The 18,897-nt window shown below is 41.3% G+C and overlaps 1 protein-coding gene across 5 annotated transcripts in view; it reads right to left on the minus strand.

Annotated features, from left to right (window-relative positions):
- Window positions 1–18,897, minus strand: part of Astn2 (astrotactin 2) — a 997,088-nt gene that overhangs the window by 382,405 nt on the left and 595,786 nt on the right. For all 5 annotated transcript variants that reach the window (XM_075947014.1, XM_075947013.1, XM_075947012.1 and 2 more), the window contains one exon: window positions 14,205–14,355. In XM_075947014.1, coding sequence (XP_075803129.1) covers window positions 14,205–14,355 — 151 coding nt within the window. The remainder of the gene's footprint in view (window positions 1–14,204; window positions 14,356–18,897) is intronic.

The following is an 18,897-nucleotide window of genomic DNA, read 5'->3' on the forward strand; positions in this document are numbered from 1 at the left end:
AGAGTTGTAGAGAAAAAAGACCCTGAGTTTTTATTTGTAAATCTAAGCCATGTTTGAAATCATTTAATTTTACAATGAGCAAAAGCTACAAAAAATCCCTTAAATAAAGAAAACTGAGGACCAGATGGGGGAAATACTCCACAAATATAAAAATTCTATTATTGTAATTAAGATGAATGCAGTTATTCTAGTTTTTTACTTCAGAGCCAAGCAAAAGGCATTCATCCAAATACCAGCATCTAACGCCTCTAGGCTGAGAGGCGGTCTTCGAGGGTGCCCAGTGTATGTGCCGAGCTGTGCATACATGGCTCGTGATCTCTTCACAATTTCCGGAAGAAGCAGGCCCATCATCTCGTTGACACTGCACACTCTGCATTTGGCCCCTCTCTGCAGCTATCCTGCACACTTCACTGAGCTCCCTAAAGTGCCACTTTTTGTGTATCACTCCCCTGCTTAAGAGCTTATTTGACCAAACACCCTAGCCTGCCCTTGAACATGAAGGCAGAAAATAAGAAAGATCCTAAACCAGAAAGTGTGGACACCAGCTACAACGTAGCACTGCTGCTTTTTAAAAACAGAAAAAGCCTATGTATGGGACACCTTCACCTAAATCATAAAGCAATGGAAAATTGTCCTTAAAAAATGAGTGAGGACCTATTCTACAAAAATGATTCAGTGCGCAGGTGCAGATCCCTGCCAAAGATGGAGAGAATGATGTGATTTCCAGGCCAAGTGTCTAAGAAGTCAGTGCAACCAAAGATATATTTTCTTCCATGGAACATTAGGCAACCATTATGAATGATATTTATAAAAGTATTTCCCTGGTTAAGGACAAGTTCTCATATTAGGCTGCGTTTTCTACATTTCCATTCTCTACATCCTAGCAGCTGCTTAGACTCATGCAAGGTCAACTTTCCTGTGTTGCCTTAGGTGACTGGAGCACAGCAAGCGCTTAAACAATTTTAGTCATCACCATCATCAGCACCACCATCATCCCTGCAGGAGACAGATCATGATAATAGCCACGGTGTTTCCTAAATGCTTAGAGCCAGGTGCTGGCTATATGAATCCATTATCTCAGTCAGTCCTAAGACTAACTTACCTGGGTAAGTATTATGATCCCTGTTTCACTCAACGTGAAACTGAGATTCAGAGGTCTTAAGTAATTTGCCCCAAGATCACATGACAAGAGAGTGACAGAACCCAAGTTTCTCAGAAGGCCGAACCTGTCCTTTTCTACACTAGATTGACTTCCTGGAGGTAGGGAGTGACAGTGGACATTCATACAATGTATAGGCGTGCCTTTCCAGATGGTTAAACACACATAGAAGCAACCCATTGGCCACCTTCCCTGGTTGGTCACCGAGGCACCACATACATGGCGCTGCCTCCTTCCTAAAGCAACTTATATAATGCTCACTGTTTACTGTCAACACGTGGAGAATCATGCCTCCATTTTCCATTTCCTACCTTAATCAGGTACCTTTTCCCCAGACCTTTCTTCCAGGAATCAAGGGGTAAAACCCATAACTTTGGAAGGCCAACGTCGACTCTCTGGTTTTAAGGGATAATGACTTCAATACAATAAACATAGCTTTCCAGTAATACCATCAGACACAGGAAAGAAGAGGTTCCAGAGAAATGAAATGAGGAGGAAAAAAAAAAAGACAAGCCTTCAAATGTCACGGGAGGAATAAAACATTTAATGTCATAAAGGGGTGTATTGGTTTTGTGAGAATGCCACACATTATAATCTTGGGAATGTCAGGCTGTCCCACCCTCTCCCTTGCATAGCTTGAAAAGAAGAGAGCTGGATATGCAGGAAACTTACAAAGGACTTATTCAAATGCACAGATCTGATGGGAGAGCAATTTCAAAGCATGAGCCTTACCCTGAAGCACCAAAGTCAGGACAGTCTCAATCTCCATACAGATTCACTGTTCCCTTGACAATGGAGGAAGAAGGCTATGTCATGGACCTGGAGAGTAAAAGAGGCTCTCCATCATCAAAGACAATTGCTGTCTGTATCTTTCGGGACCAGTCCTCAGTCACTGGAAGTTGCTCTCTCATGCATTGTGAGACCTGGTTTTGGAATCTGAAGGACTTGAATTTGAACTTTGACACTGTGTTTACCCTGCTGATGAGATTTGTGCAAGCATGGTATGCTTTCTGAGTCTCTGTCTTGTGTACTTCTTATGAGTAATAATAGAGTTGATATGAGTAAGATCACGGTGAAGGTTCCGTGTGGTGCATTTAAAGTAATAATAGAGTTGATATGAGTAAGATCACGGTGAAGGTTCCGTGTGGTTCATTTAAAGCAGTTATCCCAGAGTCTGGAACTCAATCGCCATGTCAGCATCTTCTGTGGGGACCAACGGCAATCCCGACTGATATCATCCACAGCATCTATCCATTCAGTTATTAATGGCACTAACAATATCATCCCGGAGATTCCTGGTGAAGGTATACATAGAGAATCTTCGCCTTTTGGACCTAACAGGTCCTAACAGACGAGAGAGCAGTCTGCTGAGGACAATCTGTCTAGAAGTCTGGAATAGTCCTATAAAGATGCCTTCCTCCTGACTCTGCATCTTTCGAACAATTTTCAAAAAGGAAAGCGTGGCAAGCGTCATTCCTCTCATTTTAGATGTTGGCAAGGCTCTCCTGGCAGTGTTCTGAATTCATCACACTCTTGCTGGAAAGCTGTATGAAGATGAACTAAACCTGAGTCTGCTTCTGGGAAGGGGAGATCGCTGTCCAGGGGCCAGCTCCCACAGAAGCTCAACCCCACTCTGATAATTTTCTCCCAGGGGCGAAGGCCCCAGCAGACAGGATGGTCAGCTGTGCCTGGGCTGGCTCCAAAGCAATTTCTCACTTTGCTGATTCCTTCTGCTTGTCTTTCTTGACCTCTTTAGGTTTTCTCTTTAATTACAACCCAATCAAGTCATTAAAAGTGGGGAGTGGCGAGGGTTGGGAGAGAGCAATTTTCTCTGCCTTACTGAACAGGATTCCAGCTCTTGCCTCCTCCTGACCAGCACCACGAGATGCCTAGCTTAGAATAAATGAACATGCTTCTCTTTACTCATCTTGCCTTTAAAAAGACATCTTGTTGCCTTCTCAGCATCTGTGGGTAACCATGGCTCCTCTGGTCCTTCCTGCAGTTTGGGAGGCCAGATGGCATTTTAGGTCAAAACAGAAACAGAAAAAAGATGGAAACGAAGTGGTAAAAATGTGACTGGTGCTTTGAAAGGGGTGGGGAGAGTGGAACTAGCTTAAAATGGGGCTGGCATTCAGAGGCAGGGCTGAGAAATGCTAGAGAAAACACCTCCAGAAGACACCATCACTCACAGGATGCTATAAGTACACAAATCTACGCAGCATCAGGCCCCCTTTCATCTTCCTTTCCCACTCGGCTTCTCTTTGCAGACACACTTCCTAACAGGTAATTTCCTTTACCTGGCATGGAAAATGGAGGTGGGAATAATAATTCGCTCACATGAAGGCAGCGAGAATGGAATTGGCTGAGACAAGCAAAGCACTGAGAACCCTAGTCGCATGCAGGCTCTGCAAGGATGGTTGCTTGCATATCACTGGCATTTCTCCATTTAAAGAGTGGACACGATGGCACCCAGCTAAGAGGATAATCTTAAACTACTGACTGCCATGAACACAAGTGAGCTAGCACAGAGTGGGTGCTGAAAATGTCATTTCCCCCATCCACTGTCCCCTTTTCCTCAACATTGACATTAACCCTGTTGTCTTCTTACACCAGGAAACAAAGAATTGTTGAAGATGCCGCTGCCACCCTGCTGAACCCTACACATTCTTCTAGAATAGTTTAAATAAAATGAGACTCTTGTTTTTGTGACTCCTCTTCCATTTACAATGCCAGATACAGGTATGCTGTGGAATAAATGCTTGATTTGATACAGTGGCAACTGGAAGATGTGGCAGTTAGTTATGGTTGTGCCCTTGAACTTGTTAAGAAATGCTCAGGACTGTAGAGATGGCTGCTTTTCCAGAGGACCCAGATTGGATTCACAGCATATCACATGGTTGCTTGCAAGTGTCTATAACTCCACCTGCAGGAAATTTGACACTCTCTTCTTGCCTCCAGAAGTATGACCATAGACATGGTGCCCAGACATACATGCAGGCAAAATACTCATATAGATAAAATAAACAAAGCCTTAAAAATTGACTAAAAGATTAGTAAGCCACATCTCCTGCCATGTGTAGGAGTTCACTTTCACAGAAAATAAGTTAAAAGGGATCTCACCAAATCAACTGACTGTTTTCTTGGTATGTTCACAGATGATGAATTACTGGGCAGAAGAAAAAAGTCAGGCCTAGTTGGGGACATAGATCTCTAGAGCTGTGTTCTTGCTTTATTCCTGCTCCATCCCTTTTCTGTGCCTGCTTTTCTCTGCTTCCAGACTGACTGCCATGGCCTGAGATTCTCTGCTCTGCCTGACTTGGCCTAAATTGAATCTTCTGAGATAATGAACTCAAAATAACTCATCTACCCTTTCTTTTTCTTTTTTAGATATTTATGTTAAAGAAAAGAAAAAACTAACTAATGCAGAAAACAGGTACCAGAGGTAGGGTCACTACAGTGTGTAAACCCAACTATGTAGTCCTTACAGCTTTAGAACTGGTTTATGGAAAGAATTTTTAAAATTTTAGAAATTCGGGTGTAAGTGAGCCTATAATGCTGTAATCAAAACTTAGTGCAGGAAGTTCAAATGGCCAGAATGTTGAGGAAATGTGAACCATAGATACTGCGCTTATAAAGACACTATTGGAACTGTAGTACAGACAATCTTTGTTACATTCTGGTAAAGGTTCTGCCCACATTTTATCTTTGTCTTGAAATGCTGTGTGAGGCTAAGCTTAAAGTGATGAACTAACTAATTTCACAAAGGAAATTTGAGAACATCACAGCTTTCCGTCTGCGGCATGCCTGTCATTGGCCAGATCTACAGCACTGAGGGTTTCTCACATTCATCCACCCAGGACCGCAGAGGTCCCCAGCGTTAGCAGCAGATCTTGGCATTACATGCTGTTTGTTTTGCTGGCTTTCAGAATACCATGATCACAATATCATGGATCCTTCCCTAAAGATCTCCAAGGAAGGCCTGGGGTTCCAAATCACATATATTAGGTGGGCTTCCCTAAATTGAGTGCCTGAGAGGAAAAGGTGTAAGGAAGGCTGTGAAGTTGAAAGGAAGAATCCCAAAAGTTAGAGGTGCCATGAAATCAGTCTCTCCCGAAGAGCTGGAGGCGAGAAGTGAAGGCAGACTAAAAGAGGGTACATGCTGCAAATCACATATGCACAGGAGCCGGGCATCCATATCTCGTCAGAGTTCGTATGTTCATACAACCCTCACCAGACTCAAGACATGGGGCACAGCATGTGTTCTTGGCCCTGCTGCATTTTCGGTTTGCTTCTGTCTCACACCTTTACTTCATGCCCTCCTTCTTCATTCTGGGAAAGGGACATTTACTCTGTGCCATTGTACAGTAGAAGAATGTAGCTTTTTTCTGATTTCTACAGAGGCTTACAGGAAAATTTGCCTTGCGTCTTGCAGGATATGGTGGTTTGGGATTTCTGAAACCTGTTGAATCTGTGAAGACTACTGAAATTCATGAGATGGACTGAACGCTTATTGTATTATGAGATTGAGATTAGGCTTCCTGGAGGCCAGAGGTAGAGCATTAAGGTTTAAGGGGTTACCATGAGTAAGGTAAGTGTCAGGCTGAGGAGAGGCAGCCTTGCACTGTTTTATCTCGACTGTCAACTTGACTGGATTAATACATGCTTAGGAGATTAGTGTAGCACACTTGTCTGCGAGATCATTTCCAGAGACAACTGCATCAAGAGGACTCTCACCTAATCAATTGATTAATCCTGTGGTTCCTTAATACGATAGCATTACTGAGAGGTGAGGACAGACAGGATGTAGGCTCTAAGTGGAAGAAGCAGGTCACCGTCTGTGGGTACTATATATTGCTGTGTCTTCTTCCTATATCAATTTTGCCCTGTTTCTTGGCAGATATGATGTGAACTGCTCTCTGCTCTGTTCTGCCATGTCCTCCTTGCCTCGATGAATTGAATCTTCTCAGTCCTTAAGCCAAATTAATCTTTCTTCTTTAAACTGTTGTCTTTTATAAGAGTTGCTGTGGTCATGGTGTCTCTTCACAGCAATAAGACATTGAGACAGGAATCTAAACTCTGGTTCTCTTGATTGGATAAAAAGTGCTCAAAATCTGAGTTGTTTTCCTACCTCTAAATATTATTCAAATAATTCATGGTTACTCTGAGGGATACTATAGCTGTGACTTCCCCTTCAGGAGGCCTTGCTCTAGCCATCACTCCAAACAACTTAAGGAAATAAAAACAAACCAAAAAACAAAACAAACAAACCAACAACAAAACCTTATTCTGGATGATTTTCATCAGTTACTGTCAGGTTCCAAGAAAGTGGCGACAAATCTCACTCAGTACCGTGGCTCATTCCAACATTTTTTATTTTGTCTTTTACCCTGAACCTTTTCAGCCAAGGGTCTGGGCTTCACTTCCCTTCCCCTAGGCTCTGATTACCATAGAGCTCAACCATTTGGCTACATGCTCTCCTGGTTCCCATACACTCTCTTACCCTCTTTTATCTTTTCATCTCTTGATTCCTCTGCTCTCGGCTCCTGGTCCTCTATTCCCCGTCTCTCTCTCTTCTTTTCGCTCACTCCCATCTCTCTCCCTTAGCTCACATGACCCAGTCTGTTCTGCTGTCCATGTGCAGTCTGGACCCTTCCAGATGTCTCTAGCTGTTCTCTCCCTCATATCTACAATAAAACCCTTCTCTTCAGTGATATCTAAGAGTGGCCCTATCCCCATTTTCACTCACATACTTGTGGCCTTTATCATGGTTTGAGAAGAGGCTGAATTTATAACATTAACAGCAGACACTATCTGGGCTTATAAAATGAGGCTCCAGACAGCAACAGAAGTTAGAAGGTACCCGAGAGGTGACTGACTATAAGACTCTGGTACTCTCTGTGCTTCAAGCCTTCAGCTCACTTGGCAGCTATAAAGCAAATGAAGTCACAGTGAATGGTCAGTAGGGGAGCTGAAGAGCGGGAAAGAACTAGAAACTGAGGGTCCTTTCATCCAAACTTAGGAGCTGCACCACTAGCACATGTAATGTGTCAATGTCCCAGTTCACAAGTACCCAAGAGCTGCAGCACTAGCTTCTGGCATTGAAGACTCGGAGCTTGTTCTGATCCAAGTGCCAAGTGCTGTAAGTCTCAAGCTTTGAACACTTAGAGACATAAATGTCTATTTCTTGAGTCTTAGACTTAAAACCCCAGAGGTTGAAATGCCCTTGGCCTTCAGGATCTCAGGGATGTCAACACTGAAAAAGTTTCCCCTACCTGTTCATGGTTTTTATCTAAACAGAGCAAAGTGACCCCATTGACAGTTTATGATGTGAGGGAGATGAACTTCGATTGGGTGAGATTGGGTCAGTCTCAGGGTGTCCTCCCTAGGATGAGTAAACTGAAACAACTCAAAGACACAGCACATGAATGTTCCAGGAGCAATGGTCACTCTGAGATGATGACGGAAGGCTTGGCCATGATGCCATGATTAAGTGCTCTTTTTGTTTTAGTTGTCTTTTGTGATGAGATTTTATATGCTGCCATACAATAAATAGACCCATAGCCTGGGTGTAAATCTATTCCATGCTGATAACACGCTTGCCAGATTTGTGACATTTCTGCTTTGGGCTTCCTTCTTCTTCCAGTGTTCACTCACTATTACTTACTTCATGCCTGGTCAAGAGGTGAGGATTCTGCAGAAATGTCAGACAATAAAAAAGACACAAACCTTCTTTATATCTTATCTACTCCATTAACCCCCATATTGCTTTCCTAATACATTATTATCATATTTCTATTATGGCTTAGTACTACAACTTGGTCTCTTAAAACAACACAAATTATTATATTACTGTTTTGTAGGCTAGAGGTCCAAAGGGGGCCCTACTGGGCTGCAATCTCACGGGCAGCCAGGAAGTGTTTCTCTCTGGTGGTGGTAGGTGTAACTCTTCTAGATTCTCTAGCTTCCACAGATGCCCCTCGGGATGTATTCCTTAACTATCAACCCTCTTTTCCATATTTATAGCTAGTACCACTCTGACCCTCCCACACATACATTTGCTTTTCTCTTCCTCGTTTGAGGATGCCCTTGCCATAGCACTGGGTGTGCCCCGAGAAACCATGATAAAAGCCACCTTTGAAGGTCAGTCAATCATTAATGTTAATTCCACATGCAAACTTGCTTTTTTGCTGTAAAGTAAGATAGCATATGTGCTTTTTTGTTTTTTGCCCTGATGATGATGATCACAAGCCACAATTCAATGTCATTTTGTGTTAGTGGGATATAAATATATCACTCATCATCATCCTCAAGCTGAATAAAACAAGAAAACAGGAAAAGGATGAGTGCTCCTACAGAGACTTCTTCCCACGTGCGGTGAAGAAGTACAGACCAACAGAGTTGGGAAAGAAGATTGAAACTCAGTAAGAAACTTGTAATTACAGTTTTCCTGAAATGGGACTTGATGCTTTGTTCCTGTCAGGCTAAACACAAAATGGATAAAGGATTGTTATAAAAATCAAGTGCTGCGTTTGGAGATATCTCTTGGTGGTGGAGTATTCACTTAGCAGATACAAGGCCTGGACTCAAACTCTGGAAACACACACATACACACATCTGGTGGGTCTTAGGCTCTGAAGGCAAAGGAGGCTTTGCTTGCCTTTCTGGTAGTGGTACATGTGAATCTTCCTCATTAATGGCAGAAATGGTCAATTGCACTCACTTTCATAAAAACCACAGATACAAATGCCTTTATGGCAAATGTAGAACAAGAAAACTTTGAACAGTCTTGTTCATATAAGAATGGCATATAAAAACTAGTAGATGCATGGATATTTCTAATGTACTTGTGGGGTAGGGAAAGCTATTATGTGGATAGATCCATCAGGTCTTATACGATCCCACGGTAAGAAGATGAATACCAAACACCTGATACCAATATAGATCACATGTCCATGAATCAGGTGGGAACACAGAGGTTGTGGTATGTACCAAAAGGAAAGAGAAAGATGGATAGGTTCAGAAGAGGTAGCAGGTAGCAACCAGAGGTGACAGCGTAACACCTCACATCCTCTTGACGCCTTATGAATTTTTAAGAAGAGAAGTGGGAGGAAAAACCCAGAATTGACTAGAATTCATTTCCTGCTCCCAATGGATATAGTCAGTCAAAAATGATATCCAGTTACAGAAACATCATTGAGGGTTCTTCCCAATTCAGGTGCTCAAATATTTGTGTACCTCCAATATCATATATGCTAGGTGCAAGCATTGTTAATATAGCATTGTCTCATGCAGAAATGGTATTTTACAAATCTAAAGCATTGTTCATTGAATTATTTATATAATTTTTCTTTTTTTAATCATGTATTTGAGTGTATAATATTGTGCACGTATTTATGATGTATTTATGCACATGTGGCCAAATGAATGCAGGGGACCAAAGTTGATATCAGGAACCTTCTTCTATTGTTCCTTTTTTTTTTTAAGCCTTACTGAGACAAGGTTTCTTAGGCAAACTAAGAGCTTAGTGATCCAGCTAGTCTTGATAATGAGCTTGCTTCCAGGATCTCATGTGTCTGCCTCTGACACAGTAATTACAGGTAGGCTGCCTTACCCACCCAGCAGTAATGTGGCTTCTGGAGACCAGACCCCTAGTCCTATTGCTTACACAGCAAACACTTTAGCTGCTGAGCTATCTCCCAGCACTCTGCTGTTCTTTCATCTTGCAGAAAATCTGTACATTTATGAACTGTTGTTTCATCTGGAAGCATTAAGAAACCGAGAGGACACTGTTGATGCCACAACTAGCCACTGATCAAATTATTGCTGAAACCCATCTCATTCAGGTTAACCCATCTCACTCCTCTAAGCTTGGCAGGAGACAACTCCAAATGGTATTGACTCTAGAAGTAATAATGAAGCTGTGGTCTTGGTCCTCCATCCTGCCACCTGGAGGTAAGACCTCAGGAAGTCATTCTATCCCCCATAGACTCAATTATTCATCCATGAGGGAACCCATGTTGCACATTGGTTGTAAGGGGTTGTTTGTTTGTTTGTTTTAATGCAAAGTATAATGGGGCTGAGGGAACCACTCAGTTGTTGAAGTGCCTATGTTGCATGTATGAGGAACGGAGTTTGATCCCTAGAAGCTGATGTGGGATTCCCATCTGTATGCTGTGAATACCATTAGTTAATAAAGAAGCTGCTTTGGGCCTATTGCAGCAAAGAATAGGACAAGACAGAAATTCCAAGCAAATGGGGAAGAGAGAATAGGCAGAGTCATGAGTAGGCAAGGAGAAGCCATACAACCACCACAGAAGACGAATGCCAAATGCTGCATGGAACCTTGCCAGTAGGCCACAACCACATGGCGATACACAGATTAATAGAAAAGGGTTAATTTAAGATGTAATAGCTAGCTAGAAATACACTTAAGCTATTGATCAAACAGTATTGTAATTAATACAGTTTCTGCGTGATTATTTGCGTCTGGGAGGCCAGGAATTGAAAGAGCAGTCTCTGCCTACAAGAAGCCACCTTCAAAAAGGGGGAGGGGATGCATTGTTGGCATGTGCTTATGATCTCAGTGTAGTAAAGTCAAAGACAGACAGATACCAGGAGTTTGCTGTCCAGCCAATCTAGCCTCCTAGGCTCAGGCCAGTGGGAGATGCTCTCTCCAAAGAAAATGAAGAGTGGATGAGCCCGAGTAATGACAGTAGAGGTTGTCTGTCCCCTCACAGTTCATGTAAGCACACTCGTATGAACACACACATACACAAAGTAAAATGTGATTATTTCTATGCCAGATGAAGCTTCTTAGGAGGGGAGGCATGAGACAGATTTTAAGCCTCAGTGTAAAGGGGTGTTTTCTTATCTATTCCACGCAGCGGTTTGCATCACATTCGATGTACCAGAGAGTTTTAAGTGTAGCCTCGGACTATAAAGGAAAAGCCTCTGAAAACTTATTAGATTATTGAATTTTCTCTTAATCGGTATAAAATGCCTTTCTCGCCTCTTATTTTTTCAGTTTATGGTAATGACCAAGAAAGAGACACCCTACTTCCAGACATGCCCACCACACCACGCTATACTCATGGAGGTCCACCCCATTTCTGCAGCTTGAGTGTTATTCCTCAGGGATATCAGTCCTGATGAAGAAGGAAGTATTTGAGGAAAGAAAATAATGGTAAACTCTTCATAAAAGCTACTATCATGCTTTGCAGATATAAATCTGGAAAATTCCATTGATTGGCTCTACAATGTGAGCAACTCTCCCTCTTCCTCTTTGGCTCTCTTTTCCAGGCTGAAGACTGAGAGGTTGACTGCCATGTTCTGAATCAGACTGCTAACACACAGGCCTGCACAGCACCCACAACTCTCCTTCTAGTTACCGGGACTCACACAGACTGCTAACACACAGGCCTGCACAGCACCCACAGCTCTCCTTCTAGTTACTGGGACTCACACAGACTCCTAACACACAGGCCTGCACAGCACCCACAACTCTCCTTCTAGTTACTGGGACTCACACAGACTGCTAACACACAGGCCTGCACAGCACCCACAGCTCTCCTTCTAGTTACTGGGACTCACACAGACTGCTAACACACAGGCCTGCATAGCACCCACAACTCTCCTAGTTACTGGGACTCACACAGACTGCTAACACACAGGCCTGCACAGCACCCACAGCTCTCCTTCTAGTTACTGGGACTCACACAGACTGCTAACACACAGGCCTGCATAGCACCCACAACTCTCCTAGTTACTGGGACTCACACAGACTGCTAACACACAGGCCTGCACAGCACCCACAACTCTCCTTCTAGTTACTGGGACTCACACAGACTGCTAACACACAGGCCTGCACAGCACCCACAACTCTCCTTCTAGTTACTGGGACTCACACAGACTGCTAACACACAGGCCTGCACAGCACCCACAACTCTCCTAGTTACTGGGACTCACACAGACTGCTAACACACAGGCCTGCAGAGCACCCACAACTCTCCTTCTAGTTACTGGGACTCACACAGACTGCTAACACACAGGCCTGCACAGCACCCACAGCTCTCCTTCTAGTTACTGGGACTCACACAGACTGCTAACACACAGGCCTGCACAGCACCCACAACTCTCCTTCTAGTTACTGGGACTCACACAGACTGCTAACACACAGGCCTGCACAGCACCCACAACTCTCCTTCTTGTTACTGGGACTCACATTTCCTTGGGCGTCTATGTCTTTACCTATCTGATCTACATGTTTCAAATCCAGATGCCTCTGACTGAAATTATCCATGGGACTCATTTGGAGAATATCCATCTCCTTAACCCCACGATTGACTAGTGAAGGGCTAGGGGTGAGAATCAAATTTGTCCCATGAGACACTCCATTGCTGTCATTCAAGTGAGTAAGAAGAGTGTTTTATCCCACAGGACTCAGAGTATGATACGGAGAACAGCAGCGCTAGGAAGAGAAAAGCGGTTCTAATGCGGTGGCTCGAGCCTCCTAAGTCAGGTGTGTGCCTGAACGTTACCTATGGCAATGTGGTTTTACTTTTTGCCTGAACTACCCCGTGTCAACTTTCTGTCACTTACAGTCCTGAAAACTGAAGTGACTAAACTCTGCACCTACCTCTTAAGAAAGCCCTGTTGATTCCTGAATCTAAAATACAGTTTTGTTGCATTCTTTCATATTCTAGAAGCTTCTTTTACTGGTCCCTTAAGCTTTGCCTGTTTTTCCACTGCTATAAGGATGTGCCAGCGGTGTATCCCATCTTTCTTGGCTCACGCTGGAGAACTCAGTCCAGAACAGTGGCTCCCATTACTGACCCTGCCCTTTTCTGCTTCCTGTTCTTACTAAGATGAATATTGTGGTATGCTGAGTTGAGTCAACAGATTTCCTGAGTTCTCACTCAGATTATTGGTTGAGACAAATCTGCAACAGTCTGCACTATAAAATATTCCAGGTGATGTATGTAAGAAAAAAAGAAAGGTAGGTATAGACAATAGCAAGATCACTACTACTTGCTCCATGGGAGGAGGATGCCTTCAGAAGGGACAAAGAACTGAAAGCATGCCCACTGGTTTGCTCCAAGGGCTGGCAGAGCAATTGATTGTAAGTGAAGGTCAGGAAGCATTAAACAAGCAGCGTGTTCAAAGAATAACATCGAATCAGGTCCACTTGGCTCTAGCATGGAATGAAGTCAAGTGAGGAGTGATGTGCAAGGAGGGCTTGGGCGGGAGCCAAATGAAGAGCGCTGAATGCCAGGCTGAGCCTGCCTGCCAATTGCAATGCTCTCCAAATGTATGTCTGGACTCTACCCACTTCAGCACACATGTACATATATCCATACATGCACACATATCTACTTGTTAAAACCTGTAGTTCATGATACATGTACCCCTCTATAGTTGTAGCTCCAGAAGTTAAAATTTGGACAACCACCCTACGTCATTCTTAAAAAATAAACTATCAAGTTCAGAATAAACAGCATGGATCTTCACTTACCTTCTCCTGTGTTGTTATTTCACACTAGATACTAGCATCCCATGACAGACAAGGTCACTTCCCTTTATCCTCACCCCCTGTTTTGTACATCTGTACCATTTTCTTAATACCAAATTGATCCATGCTTGCAAAGCCATTTCTGATACTACTTCCCAAAGAAGTCTATTACTAATCTTGGGTCTCAAGTGTCACGTCTTCTAAACCACACCAAAGAATCATAGTACTATTTTCATCTTTTTACATTCCCCTGCTTGCACCATGTTGACAGAGCTAAGACAGCTTGTGTTTTAATATCAGAAGCATTACAAGCTTCTAGAATCCAAAACTTCTTAAGAAGGACACTTAATTTATACTATCCCATTTCCTTTTTCTAAAATTTCTAAAATGTAACTTTCATCATCTAGTTCACAGAAGAGGAAACTCCAGAAGCCAGGTAATTGGAGGACACAGAAGCAGTAGCTTTGAGCACCATGATCCTCCTTCACCTGTCTCCTCTTGCAGAGGGGGCCAGTACACGCGGAAATGACCACTCACCACACATCCTGAGGAGTCCACCTGGCGGTCAGACACACACTTGAAGTTGCGGGTGCATCCTCCGTTGTTCCTTGAGCAGTCACGAACTGGACCAAAGGAGGACAGCAGGTCATTGATGGTTTCAAAGTAGGTAGACAGCATCGCTTCTTCCCTTGGAAAAAAGAGCATGGTCAAACCTCAGCGACATCTGCTTCACTGTTTTTTTTTTTTTAATTAATATGTATTTAACACTCTTGAAATCATTATTTATTTTATTTATAATTAGGAAAATAACAAATAAAGGGTTAAAGGAGAAAACAGTGATGAGCATAGTGCTTATACCCTGCTTTTATTTAAAAAAGAGATTTACATCTTCAGATATTTTTTCACTTACCCACATGACTATGGAAGGTGGTTGGTTATGAGATTTCCATGTTATCAATAAAGGAACTGTGTGTTAGGAATCTAAACTTTCTTTCCTAAGGACCACCAATCTTATAGTATAATAGAACCTAAGTTTGCATCAAGTTCCACCCGTATCCCACCCCTACGAAAGAAAATTGCATCCACGAGAATACTCAGCACTTGACCATATGTTTGTACAATTTTTAGAAATCTCTGTACAGCAACTCTATGATTCAATTTATAAAACTGTGGCCACAAAAGGTCGTAGGATTTGTCTACAAATTGTACAGGTTATAAATAAGAGAGCCAAGCAAAAATTCAAGATTCTGTCTCTCAAACACCAGAATATTGTTTTCAAACCTTTGCTTTCAGCTTGTACTGTTAACGGTCAATAACTCCAGTTGGGAGGTTCATGAGATTCTCTCCAAATGAGATTCCTCAAAGAAACTGTTCTTTCTAGACCTGCCGCAAGTATGATGGTATTCCATAAGATGGATTCTATAATATGGGCAATAAAGACAAAAGTTTTGGTTGTTATTTTATGGATAAAGAGCTCCTTTGAAGTGATATGCTTGTACTGGGGTAGACAAGATTTGTTGTGGAATATTTGTACTCTGTGTGAAGATGTATTGCTGTGGTTGGTGTAGTAAAAAGCTGAACAGCCAATAGCTAGACAAGAAAGTACAAGAGGGACTTTCATGCAGAGAGAGAACTCTGAGGGGTAAAAATGGAGTCACCAGTCAGATCTGGAGAAAACAGGGTGGGCAGCACAGAGATGAGGTAATGAGACATATGGAAGAACGTAAATTTTAAAAGGGGGGTTAATTTAAGTTATAAAAATTAGTTAGGAACAAGTCTAAGCTAAGGCTGAGATTTTATAATTAATAATGTCCCCAAGTCATTATTTGCAGGTTGGTGGTCCTGATGAGAAGGTGCTACTACATATGGTGCTCAGCATGGACCTAGAATATCAAAACACAGGACCTGAGAAAGTTAAGAAAAGTTCCGGACAAGGGGCCAGATGTGGCTTTCTAGTCTCATAGCATCTCAGGCTGACTGATGTTTGCACTGCACAGAGGTATGGCTCCCAGCCTATGCCTGTGAGTTGGAACCAGCCACAGGTGCCATGTAAGTGGAACTTGCAGCCTTTGAACTGGCCCTTTAAAGCTTGGCTCACACAGTCAGAGAATGTGGCAGACAGGCAGAAATTCAGGTCCAGACACAGAAAGCTAATAAAAAGGTACAATATGCTTTAAAAGGTGCTTAGGTACTGAAGAAGGAAAAAGGAACGGATATTGGCAGTCCTAAAAGAAAATAAATAGTTCACAAATAATAAAATTAAATCTTTTAAAAAGTAAAACAAAAAGCATAATCCACTAAGGATAGGAAATATTATAGCACAGGGAGTTTGGTCCTTAATATTGAATGATTTTATAATGGGAGGTTCTCTCCCACCCACCAGTTTCTGAATAACTACTCTGAGGCTCAATATTAGTTACAAACTGTTTGACCTATTGACACATGTTTATGATTAACTAGCTCTTGCAACTTAATTTAACCCATTTTTATTTTTCTGTGGATTGCTACGTGGCCATGGCTTTTCACCTCACATTTTGCTTCTCTAGTGACTGCTGGCATTTCCCTGACTCTGCCTTAATTTTTACTTTATCTTTGCTTGGATTTCTCACCTGAATCTATTCTTTCTGGCTATTGGCCAAATCTGCTTCTTTATTAATCAATGGTAATAAGACATATTCACATCATACAGAAGAACATGCCACATCATCTCCCCTTTTCTGTCCAATTAACAAGGAAGGTTTTAACTTTAACATTGTAAAATTACATATAACAAAATTTTTACCAAACAAGAATTACAGTTACGAATGTAATCTCTTTGTATTTGACAAAATAAAAGAAAATACTCTATCATCTATTCTATTTTTTGTGAGTCTAAAGTTTAATATCTAATTTATCTTTTATCACAACTAAGGAAAAGTTATAATTATAACTATCAAGTTTTCAACTCCATCAAAGATCCCAGAAGTATACCTGAATAACCAGGAAGTGCACTGTAAGCAACTTTCAAAACTCTAGAAATGGCAGAGATATCTGGCTGTCTGGGAAGACACTCAAAGTTCTTCTGTAATGTTGGCACATCCATCTTCAGCTTATAGGTCTAGAGTTTCTGGTAGATTTCTCAGTGAAGCAGGAAATTTGAAGGACTGTCCTACCTCTTTTGGCAAATTTGTCAGTTGCTTTCTTTTGTGTCCTTCCGAATATCTTGGGAAACTTTTTTTCTAAAACAGGAGTGACCCACCTTCTTTTGGTAAGTTCAGCAGTAATATTCTGTGGGTCCTGTATATTCAGTTTATACAAAATATTGTCAATCAGTCCAGGCAAGAACATTTTCTTGCTCAAATGACTAACCTTGTCCTTTTGAAAGCAAGTTCCGTAAAGAGCTTCTTTGATGCCCATCATTCTCTTAAAGTAACTAGTGTTTCATGAGCAGATATCTCATGTCCAAAAAATTCTAAGCTATTAAAACATTTCTTTGAGGTATTTGAAGATTAACTAGCCATCTGAAATATATCTTTGCATATCTAGAAAACATAACTAACATGACTGTAAGCTTGACTGTATTATAGAAAACTATTAATTTGCATGCTTGACTATGCATTGCATTTTTAAATGAGCTGAATAAATATAATACCTTAAACACGAGTAAAAATATATGTATGGTATAACAAAATTGATCTCAAACTTGTATCAGTATACCAAAATCTATACCAATAAGAAGCATTTTGAGATTAACAATTGTTTTTTGGATTAAAGTAGATTTAATAATTGCATTTTTCACCATTTCTATACTATATCCCCCTTTTTTCTTTAGAAGGAGATTGACTATGACCATTTACCATTTATAACCTACCCTCTTTAAATGAAAACAAACATTTAAAATCAATATTTGGGGAATTTGGGAATAGTTTTGTCTGCTACTTCCTGCTGATTGGGGATGTTAGTGATCTTATGGGATCTTGAGAAAATTTAGAGTTATGGTTAAATGTTGGCTGTAGTAGTCTGTGAGGCTGCATAGTCTCAGCCATTTTCTTTGAAGTTGTTCTGTATGTTGGACCAATCACCTAAGTTATCAGTCACATCTGTGACCTCTCAGAGGGTCTTACCAATCAAACCATATTAGCTTAGAAGGAATCCAGAGCTTCTCATCTTTGGAAACAAAAACAGAACTTTTTTTCCAAAGCAACATAGATGGAAATTTTGAAGTCAAGATACCTTTAGGGTGGTTTAGCTTAGCATTCCTCATAATCAAATGTTTCTTTGCAATTAGCTTATTAACAGTCAAAATATTCAAAGAAAACACAACTGTATACATAATCCAGAATCTTTGTGTATTTTTTATTTTTATGTGGTTAATGAACAGAGAATGACAGCTTCTGAGAGATACTGGATTGTGGAAGGGACTGTTGAATTAAATCAGTCTATGTACTATATGTGTGTGTGTGTGTGTGTGTGTGTGAGAGAGAGAGAGAGAGAGAGAGAGAGAGAGAGAGAGAGAGAGAGAGAGAGAGACTTTTAAAATTTATATGTTTTCAAAAGTAAAAAGAGAAAAAAGGAACAAACACCAATAAAAGTCTATGTACTTTAGAGATGTCCTGGCTTCAAAATGTAAGTTGGGAAATGAGTTGCATTGTGAGAGATGTTGTTCTTTTGTTTTTACAGGTAACAAAAGCTATGGTTTCCATCAAAATTAATCAAGATTCCATATTACTTAAGGACATGAGAAAAAAATCCAAGAAAGAATAAAAGACAGGTGACATATATGCTGATCCCTTGACATGGAAACAACTCTGAGACTGGATGATAAACCTTCTTGACTACAGAGTCCTCATGACATGCCATCACATGCATATGTTGATATTTATTTTACAGTTTGGTCCAAACAGACTTATAAAGTTGACAAATGCCTTTTACCTGCCCAAACATAGAACAAAAAAGTCATTTTAACTGACTTGTTCTGCACACTACATACTTGTGCTAAAACAGATATATGTGTGTGTGTGTGAGAGAGAGAGAGAGAGACCTTTAAAATTTATATGTTTTCAAAAGTAAAAAGAGAAAAAAGGAACAAACACCAATAAAGACAAATAGCCCAGCCTCTGCTGCCATTTCCACAAAATTCTGCATCTGGAAAAATTTCAAGGCTGCTAGATATGATGGTCTGGCCTCACAGACTATTCCAGTCATGACTTTAGAAAAACTCTACACTTCCCCATCACACAGAGATTAAACA

Source organism: Microtus pennsylvanicus, chromosome 13 (assembly GCF_037038515.1).
Source record: "Microtus pennsylvanicus isolate mMicPen1 chromosome 13, mMicPen1.hap1, whole genome shotgun sequence".
Classification (NCBI taxonomy): Eukaryota; Metazoa; Chordata; class Mammalia; order Rodentia; family Cricetidae; genus Microtus; species Microtus pennsylvanicus.